The sequence below is a fragment of the Mesitornis unicolor genome, unplaced genomic scaffold (genome assembly GCF_000695765.1).
Source record: "Mesitornis unicolor isolate BGI_N332 unplaced genomic scaffold, ASM69576v1 scaffold12595, whole genome shotgun sequence".
NCBI classification, from domain to species: Eukaryota; Metazoa; Chordata; class Aves; order Mesitornithiformes; family Mesitornithidae; genus Mesitornis; species Mesitornis unicolor.
In genome coordinates, this window is record NW_010184902.1 from 153116 (window position 1) to 163140 (window position 10025).

The window sequence follows — 10025 nt, forward strand, 5'->3', positions numbered from 1 at the left end:
TATATCCGAAGCTGCCCATATAGCTGCTGCTTTAGCTGCTGGTGCCCGTTTGAGTCTTGGGCTGTCCTCCCTCTGGTCCTTCCCCAAAACCACATTAGGGGCCAAGGGAGAAGGCTTGGTCACAGTGAATGCTTTTCTGTATTGTCTGCAGTTTCAAAGTGTTTTCTCTTATTTTGCTGTATTTTCAGCTTACAGTGGTTTAAAAGTTACATAATTCTTAATAAAAGTTTGATGGTTCTGAAAATGTGGGTTAGGTATTTGGGCATTTAGGCCTGCAATAAATACAGAATGGGTATCGGGAAGTCCAACTTAACGTCCGCATACCAATTATGTCCAATTATGGTAGCATAAATGAAATTAATATTTCTCAATTCCAGCAAAAGACTTTATGGTCAACACTGGTACTATATTGATATATAAGCAGATTAATATAAGGATATAATTTGAATGGGCTTACACGGCAGGGGTGAGGAAAGAACAAATTTCTGTGTGAGAGAGAGAAAAGGGCAGACTTGGACACAGCAGAAAGAGGTCTGTAGGTATCACACACTGGTAGCTGACTAATTTGGCTTTTTCGGTAATCATGCTTTTCAGTTTCACTTAATGTTTAGTGTTATAAGTAATAATTGTGTAGTATCAGAAATGGAGACTCTAAAGGGAGGGGTTGTGGGGCAGCGTGTTCTGTTGCTGAACTGAGAGGCATGGGAAGGGTTAGATGTGCACGTATTTGGGTTGCTAATTATTAAAATACGTATCTTGCAGGAACCTCTCTTTGCTGCTAGGGTGATATATGATCTGTTATTCTTCTTCATGGTCATCATTATTGTCCTTAACCTGATTTTTGGTGTGATCATTGACACTTTTGCTGATCTAAGGAGTGAAAAACAGAAGAAAGAAGAAATTTTAAAAACTACTTGCTTTATTTGTGGTAAGTGTTGAAACACACTTAAGAATAAGGGGTTGCTCTCTCAGAGCCAGAGGTAGCTGCAGACTCTCAGGAAGCAGGAGCCTTGAGCTACTGGCTGTTCCTACCTTGCATTCCTCAGCTGGTTGATATTCTCGGGTACCACATGCATAGGACCTTGGCATGCTCAGTGTACCGTTTTTTCCTAAAATCCTTAGTTTCTGCTTTTCCTGTGCTTCAAAAAATAGTTTCCTATTGAAATGGGAGAGATTTTTATGAACAGTCATTTTTTCCAAGGCTGCAGAGTGTTGAGTGGTGCCTGTGAAAGTTTTTCCCAGCAGGAGACTGGGAATTCAGCTGCCGAGCCTCTGAGGCCGGTGTGGTTAAGTGACATGGTCACGCAGCTGTTGCATAATGCACAGACTGACAGAAGTAACCTTTGGAAGTTTGCTGCAAAGCAAACATTGCTCTTGCTATCTTTTTGCCTAAAAATAGGAGGTGCATTATGAAATCCAACAAACTGAATGCAAGGTAGCTACCTTTTATTTTTAAACAAAAGTTTTCTGTTACATCTTAAGTGTGAGCAGTACTTGTTATGCCTTCTTTCTTCTTCTCACTGCATCATGGCCGCTCGTTAGAGAGTTTATCCCTGTTACTCAGTGTTCATTTAAGAATGATTGTGGCTGTTAATAAGTGCAGCAGGTTGTAGAAACAAGTTTTGGTTTTAGATCTCGTTTTCTTAGTAGCGATGCATAAATACTAAGGGTTATGAATGTGTCACTCTTGCAGGCTTGGAAAGAGATAAGTTTGACAACAAGACAGTCACGTTCGAAGAACACATTAAAGAAGAGCACAATATGTGGCATTATTTGTGCTTTATTGTGTTAGTGAAAGTAAAAGATTCAACAGAATATACGGGACCAGAAAGTTACGTGGCAGAAATGATCAAGGTGAGTTTGGAGTTTTGTGCTTTTTTTCCCCTAGATTAGACCAGCCTACTGGCATATTTGGTAAACATAGGACTCTGTATTTTATTTATTTTGTAAGCAAAAGCTTGGAGCAAGATCTTTTCTACAATAATAGGCTTAATCCAATGGCTTTCCTTTTAGAAGCATCTTCTAAAGATAATAGACTTACGACGCACTTGGCAAGACAACGTGCTAAAAGCTGAGGGCAGCAGGTCGCAGCAGGCTGCAAATGGCTGGAGCAGGCAGGGGCACTGGTGGGAGCCGCTGTGTGCTGCAGCTCCGCGGTCACTCGGTGATTGGTGTCTGTGTACCTGTGGCTTCTCAGCCTCTAAAACTCCCACATGTGTGCCAAAATAGGTGGTGGTGAGCAGTGACAGCTAGGAGACTCCTTGGTTTTAAACTGGGTGAAGAGTAGCTGTTCTCTGATGAAAACTGATGTTCTAGGGGGAATATTGTCAAGCTGGTGGAAGTATCTGAAGTATAGCAAACAGGTTAACTGTCCCAGTATAAATATCTTACACTAACTTGTAGGATTTGTTATCATATGATTTTAGCTTATTACTGAAAAAAACCCTAAAATTAATATCTGCTCAGTTGTAAAGCCCTTTAATGAGAGAATTAAAAGCCTCATCTGCCAAGCTGCAGGTTCAGAGCTCCTGGACCTAGATCCTAAACCCCAATTACTGATTTGTGTCTCTTCTGGATGGTTAGCAAAAGCTGTTTCTGATTTGCAAAACTTCCATTTGCTATTTCTTTGTCTTCAGACAAATAAATGGAACACATTCCTTATTTATCTCTAGCTTTTTTTGCCACAGAGGTACAGCCTACCTTCAAGTGGGCAATTTGTTGTGACCCGGTCAAAATGTAAATCCTACCAAGATCTCTTAGAGGTTAAACATGTTACTTTGGGTTCACTAAAGCGTATGTCCTAGTTGTGGATTTCTGCCTCTGTAATGAGGGCTTAAAGAAATCTTGTGAGCAGTCACCTGATACAGGATTAGCACACTGAGATAACCAAGTACATCGCTGCTGCTTTCTAGTCTGACTGATTATATTGCTCCCTTTATTTACCTCACTTCAGGGGGAAGCACTGTCTTTAAAATGTTTCTGCTTCTAAATTACAGTTTATCTTGTGTTAAAGCTAAGGTTTTTTTTAAAAAAGTTTCAATTAATGAATTTATTAACAAACTATTTCAGATTAATAGTTCAAATTAGATAAGAACCAGAACCCAGTCACTGAATATGCTTGCAATAAACACAAAAACTGGAGAACTTTTCCCAGAATTCCCCTTCATAGAAGTGTCAGCAAAGGCTAATCACTACGTGTCAAATGGGAGCATGGATAAATTGTGCATAGACCAAGTGTCCCATGCAGATGCAGTTTTACAGAACTGTATGCTCTAGGTAGAGGTTTGCAGTATGTCTTGTGGCTGGTGGCTCTTTGCATTTCATGAGTCAGTTTTAAATTGAGAACTAACAGCAGGGTCTCTCTGAAATGCTGCTGAAAGCGTGGTGTAACTGTGCGAGCAGTGGAACGGGAAGGGGATTTGGTCTGCACATCAGTGGTGTGCCACGAGCCGGCACAGGCACGACTGGAGCAATGGTACCATTGGTAGCAATGGGCTGCCGCCGCCCTGACACCATAGTTCTCAGCAGCGTTTTGCAGCCAATGTATTCCTTAGGGCTGATCTGGCAAAGCTTACTCTGAAAAACAGAAACAATTTCTTTCTGTCATCCTTTAACTTTAAAAAAATTCTTTTCTGCCGTAGAAAATCTGAGTGGAAAATGTGATGAATATATTTCTCTACCAGATCTGTTTTAAATACTTCTGTAAAAGTCAGAAATCCTTTTTCCTGCCTAAGGTGTATCTAGCAGCAGCTTGGGTTATGGTTCATCTTTGACTCAAGCCTTCTGTCTTAATCCCAAAAAGGCAAACGGAAAGTCTTAAATATGCTGGTGGTTCCAAAGATTGCAATTCACCTCTTGGAGGTGATGGTTTATTTTGTATTTGTACAGGGTGTGATTGTTCAACGTTTGCAGGTACCATCTTCTGGGAAGCCCACTTATGGTTAGACTGAAAAGGGATTTTCTCCCACATTTTCAGACTGAAGGTGGCACTCTAACATCTTCGATGGTGACAAAGATGGGGCATGTCTTCTCCATGGGCTGTTGCTTGGTACCATTGTTCAACTGCAATTTATACCCATTTTTAGTAGTTGAGGGTAGGAAGCATAACGTGCTCCAAACCATACTGTGATTACAGAATACACCTCAAATACACTTCACCTTTGCTCTGGCTCCTAACAGAGTATCTTTAGAAAACGCTTGGATTTCTGCCTTTTGGAGATAGTAAATAAAAAAAAAATTGCCTCTGCCATTTAGTATTTGTGGGTTGTTCCAACACCACAGAACATTACAAGAAAAAAACAAACCCAAAAAACTAATTTAGGACGCTAAAATTATATTCACCATCAGTTTGTGAGTTGCATCCAGGGCTGCTTCTACAGCGCTTTAAAGATATTTTAAGCATTGTGGTGTCAGAGGCATCCTGGACAACTTTACTTATGCCGGTTAGTGAATATTCAGGAGCTCCAAGAGTGATCTTGAATTTTGATGTTTTCTTGTCTAAAAATAATGTGTGTAGAAAGGCAGTTTTGAGGATATCCACTGTACTGGAGACGGCAGAGCTAAATCTCGCCCATAGAATTCATCCTGTAGCCTGCAGGAATCTGACCCAGCATGAAAAGAAATAGTAGCCTTGAAAATCAATTATTAACTACAATTCTTTAGTGAATTTTATGTTTCTTCATGGAGAGAAGATCATTAAGTTAAAATGCAACATGCTGAAAGAAGTCAACAGTTAAATTTGGAAACAAAGAGTTTAAGGTTTGGAAGTATTTTGAACAGTGTAAGCCTGATCGAAATAACAAATCAGTGATCTGATGAAATAAAATCTAATATACTGTACTGCTAGCTCTGATTTGTAACTATACCTTCCATAACACTTTTTTGAAACAAATATGGGTCTGTTGATGCTTGCGATCCCCGACTGTTTGTGTTGGAGTTCCCCGGTGCGTTGGCGTGCACTGTGGGAAGCCAGGCTGCAGTGGTCTTGTAGCTACAAGTCAGGGCTCTTGACAGGAGGCCTGGAATTCCTCACCAGCTTTTCTGCCTGTAAATAAGGATAATATTCACTTTCATCAGTGAGGTGAATGTGTGTGTGCTGTGAGATGTGATGTAAAACTTGGGGTATCTTAAGACTCTTCACTAGGAATCGCTGGAGCAATGCAAGGGAGAAAAATGGGGTTGCTGGTTCTGTTTGATGTAGAAGCTGAGGTGGGTAATACAGCTGAGCTGCTGCGGGGAATCAGAGCTGCTGTCCTGAAGTCCTGACCAGCGCTGGCGAGGTTGATAACCTCACAGATTTCAGGAGATGGCAAACAGAAGCTTGGCATGAAGCAGCTCCCCTTCAAAATAGTTTAGCAGTGGACAGGCTGTGGTTGAACTCGATGATCTTAAAAGTCTTTTCCAACCAAATGATTCTATGAAATGCATTCTTGAGCTGCCTCCTAATATCTACTAAATAACACAGGCAGAACTGAACTAGCGGTAACAGAGATGGTCTTTAATTCTTGGTGATTCTAAAGCCCTCCTGATGACCTCCCTTCTCATCTGGCTAAATCACTGCAGATGTGCACTTAAGATAGCGAGGCTTCAAGATGGATCAATGTCTTTTGAAAAGTGTTTATCCGGAAAGTATGCTACTGGTGCTGCAGAGCTGGCAGTCCAGGGCCTCCGGTGTTTCCCAGGAACAAAGGCGTAGGGTTCAGCTGCTGGGTGGCTTTGTAGTCACCAGGGAAGATCAGGTGATGTCTGAATAATACCATGTGTGTAGGAGGTGGGGGGATCCACTTATCGTGTTGGCCAGACATTGACATCCACACCCAAATGACTAATGTGAACTCGGTGCAACTCCCTGCAGATTAGTTCCTTTAAATGCTTTATCTACCCATCCTGTCTTGAGAATTTCTTCTTAGGTTTTCTGCATTTGCCTCCAGTCACTGCGGCAGCTTCGCCAGCAGCAGCCCCAGCACTACAGCTGTCGCTTAAGTCTTGGCAAAGGTCTGCTACAAACAGCTGTTTGCAGGCATTTAGAATAGGTAAAAAATGCTTACTCTGAAGCTCGATACGTAGAAAACCACAGATGTATTTCGTGCATGCAGCTGCAGCGCGCGCGCTGTCGCCTGCATGGACAAATATTTGCATGCGCAGCTCTTGCATACCCAAATGTGAGGATTTGCATATACACCTTCACATCAATGTTTGATCAGTGTGGGTTAGAGCCGCATGGCTGGGAGTGATTTTATGCACGCAGGTGTGCCTATTAAAAAATTAAAGGCTTGTTTGGAAACTTTTTAGCACAAAGCTTCCTAACTAGCTTTTGCAATTTCCACAGATTTTTAATCTAGTGTTTCACCAAGCAGGACCCATGTCATTAACCTGCGTTACAAAAGCGAGGTAGAGAGGTGTGAGGGATTGCCCAAGCTCACGTGTCCAGACCGAGAGCACCGAGTCCTGAATCCTTAACAGGACTGCACTGTCATTTGAAAATGAATCATTTATAAATAGGAGTGATGGTGCTGATATCCTTGAAGGAATTTGGAATGGAAATGAAGGCCAAAGATTTCCTTCTGTGCCCTAATTAACCTCTTTGAACAAAACTGGAGATTTAAATACACTATTGGGCTTTTTTTTTTTTTTTCATTTTTGCCTTAAGCTATGTGCCATACCACAATTGGAAAGTATTTATTACTGTTTTGAGTCCCCAGTGCAGCCTCTAACTTCTGCCAAGAGGTAGCCTCCCAGTAAGCAAAGGCAAGCTTTCATCAGTGCCAGGCTCTTAAAATTGCATTGTTTGAAAGTGCAAGTTTGACTTGAAGCCTCTCCTGAGGAGTTAAACACCCATCCGTGACTGTCACAGTGCTCTGAAACTCAGCAGCAGTGTGTGATGCACAGCTGCACGAGGCTCAGGCAGTGATGGCGTTGAAGGGTTTCTGCGTCCCCAGGATCTCCATTGAATATAATTTGGTTGGAGATGGGCAGGACTGGGTTTGAACTGCAGCACCTGTATGAAGAACAAGGGGCAGGCCATGATGCTTCAGACCTGAAACATTTTGAAAGGGGCTTAATGATTGCAGCATTGGTGAAAAGATGTGTATAGAGCTGATATTGTAGTCTGAGAAAGTATTGGAAACTTTGCTACATTCATGTGTGATTTGTACCTGGAAATCCTGTACTTTGGGGCAAAAACAAATAGGAAAGATTTGTCATATCAAAACTTACCAAACCAATTGCGGGCGTGGAAGAGAGCAACCTGTCCAAATAACTTGTATGCAGTTGTTTGGTTATAGATGAGGGGTTTCAGGATTCCCGGTTGCAATGACCCTGGGTGCAGAGTGGGAAAGGAGGAGGACTGAGGTCAGCATCTGAACTGGGGCTGACAGTGCTTAATGTGGTGGTATCTTCAACAAGCTGCTGCTTGAGATACCTTGCCAGAGTTAGCTGATCTAATTACAAGGTTAAACAATAAATAGTAGCAGAGGCAGAGAAGAGCCAAGAGGTGTGTTTGGCAGAAGGCCCTTGGCTGCTGGAAACACTGTGTCACAGGCACGGGTCCCCAGCTTTGCATTCACATAGCAAAGCAACTTCCTTCACCCTTGAAATTAGCGTCAAGGTGTGAACCAGAAGCTGCATGGGAAGAAATGGTTGGTCAACCTCATCTTCCCCACGCAGTATGCTCTTCCCTCCAGAGATGTGCAGGCCAGCAGAAAAAACCCTCCTGTTGCTGGCAGTAACCCTAAAAGCCCATGTTCTCAGTTTTCTCTGATAAACAACCTAGGTAGGCATCTGTGCTGGAAATTTTGGGTTAGCATCCCCACTGACAAATCAAAGTTTTCACTTTGGCCAAGCATGTGGCAGAAAAAGGAGCTGGGTGAGTGGAGAACAGAAGCAAAGGCTCCAGCCCAATTCCGTGTAATGGTTTGTTTGTGTAATGTGTTGGGATATGGGTGCATCCCAAAGCCAGCTTGCAGGGTGGGCACTGTGTCCTTGCTGCTGGGACACTGCCAGCAAGCAAAGGGGGAGATTTCTAACTGGAAAGCATCGAGGGTGACATGCTGGGGAAAATAAACCTCTCAGTCTACATAAAGATACAAACCACTGGCCAAGACAAAAAAGCCCCGTGAGGCTGTGTGTGGTGAGGAGGTGGCCCGGGGCTGGGGTGAGGTGGCCGTCCCCTGAGTTACTGCTGCCGCCTCCTCCAGCCTGGCGGGGCCCGTGACCCCATGCCATGGGGTGCTCCAGGGGCCACCCGGGCCATGCCGGATGAATTGTGCAAGAGTAGGTGGGTGACTGCAGCCATCGCCACCGGCATGCTTAATTGTTTTGTCCTGCCCAGCTGATGGTGTAACACGTCCTCCTTCAAATGTAGATCCCAGCACCCAGAAGTAGGTTGTTGTGGTGAGGTTATACTGTCCTTTCTGCATGAGTAAGGAGATTCCCACCAGCGCTGTCTGTCTTGGTCACATCCAGCTGGGTGGTGCCTTGGGGGGGTAAATGCACTGCCGGCAAACACAAGGCTTAGCTCAGGTGAGTCACCCTCAGCAGAGCTGTCACGGGGATGTAGAGGGGGATAATTCATACAGGGACACAGCAGTCTTCCACCTTTGGAAATGGTGGCTGTCTGTCCGGTTCCCTGCTCTGCACCAGTTAGGGATTTAATCTATGGCGACAGTGAAAAAGGAGATTTTTTTGTATATATATATATATGTGTGTGTGTATAGATATGTATATATATACACACACACACACACATATATATGCCTTATATCATCAGCCTCCTGTCTAAAGATGTGGTGCATGTGAGGATTGGAAAATACTCTTAGTGTGGAGGGGAGACACCATCAGGTGCTGTTTTTCCTGGAGAGGGGAGAAGTGTGGCTTGGTGTGGAAGAAGTGATGTGAGGCCTTTGCAGAAGAGAGAGAACCTGATGCAGGGCTTTTTCCAGGAAGCACAAGAACCAAGAGGAGTTTCATTTCGCCAGAAACAAACAAAAGAATTAATTATTGAAGCGCTTCACAAAACTGTTTATTCGCTGTATGGGTATGATTTTTAACGACATGTGACAGAAACTGATATTTGCTGCTGCCACTTTCCCCTATTAAATGACGGCTGCTGGGCAGCCTTCCGATGGCAGACCCTAGGGATTTAGTTTGAATTAGCCCTTCAGCACCCCATAAATATTAGGCAGAAGGCTAGCTGAATAAATGGAAACCCAGCAGAGGGGCGGCTGGCGGCACGGCGGTGCCAGAGGCGAGGACAAGCCCCGGTCCCTGCCGTTAGCGCCTGAGGAGCGGAGCTAATGCATCTCTTGGCACGGCTCGCATTGAGGTTGCCTCAGAAACCTTTCTTAGAATGAACTCTTTGGTAGAAGCAGGAGAAGCAGGCACTTCTCAGAATGAATTGCATCTGCATCATGCAGCGCCACTTCCTTTTTTTTTTTATTTTTTTTTTTTTTTCAAATTTCCAATCGTGGACGGTCAGCATCGCCCCCATGTCTGAGATTTAATGATATTTGCTTTACAAGAGGGACTTTTCCAACTTTACCTAGAAAAAGAGCTAACCCGAAACCCAGCACTCGCGGTTAGCCAGCTTCCGTCAGCGGCTGTAGTCAGTTCGTCTGTTGAAGTGGAGGAAGCTGCGACTGTGACGGGAAGAGGGAGCTGACTGCACACCAGGATCCCAGTGCCTCCGCGTGCAGCAGGACCGCAGCAGACGGTGCATAACTGTATCGGTATGCAGGGTGCCAGCAGCCCAGCAGGAGAGGAAGAGGGATCAAGGGGGGAGCCTTTCCCTTCACAGCTCACTTCGTGCCTCTAAAATCACTACCGACCTCCCCCCAGTGAAAGATGTAAGGCTGTATCTTTAAAGGCACCCCCAGTGTTCAGTTAAAGTTCAGCAGAAACTAGATCATCAAGATATAAATCTTTTATTCAACCCTGAATAGAGGCGCTCTGAAGAGGGGAGCGCTGCTGGGCCGGGAGCCGGGCTGGCTGCTGCACACCAGCACAACGGGCTTTGTCAGCCGGTGACC

The 10025-nt window shown here is 44.1% G+C and overlaps 1 protein-coding gene across 4 annotated transcripts in view; it reads left to right on the forward strand.

Annotated features, from left to right (window-relative positions):
* ITPR1 (inositol 1,4,5-trisphosphate receptor, type 1) overlaps positions 1 to 10025 on the forward strand; it is a 158101-nt gene that overhangs the window by 139182 nt on the left and 8894 nt on the right. For all 4 annotated transcript variants that reach the window (XM_010184649.1, XM_010184650.1, XM_010184648.1 and 1 more), the window contains 2 exons: positions 763 to 928; positions 1694 to 1854. In XM_010184649.1, coding sequence (XP_010182951.1) covers positions 763 to 928; positions 1694 to 1854 — 327 coding nt within the window. The remainder of the gene's footprint in view (positions 1 to 762; positions 929 to 1693; positions 1855 to 10025) is intronic.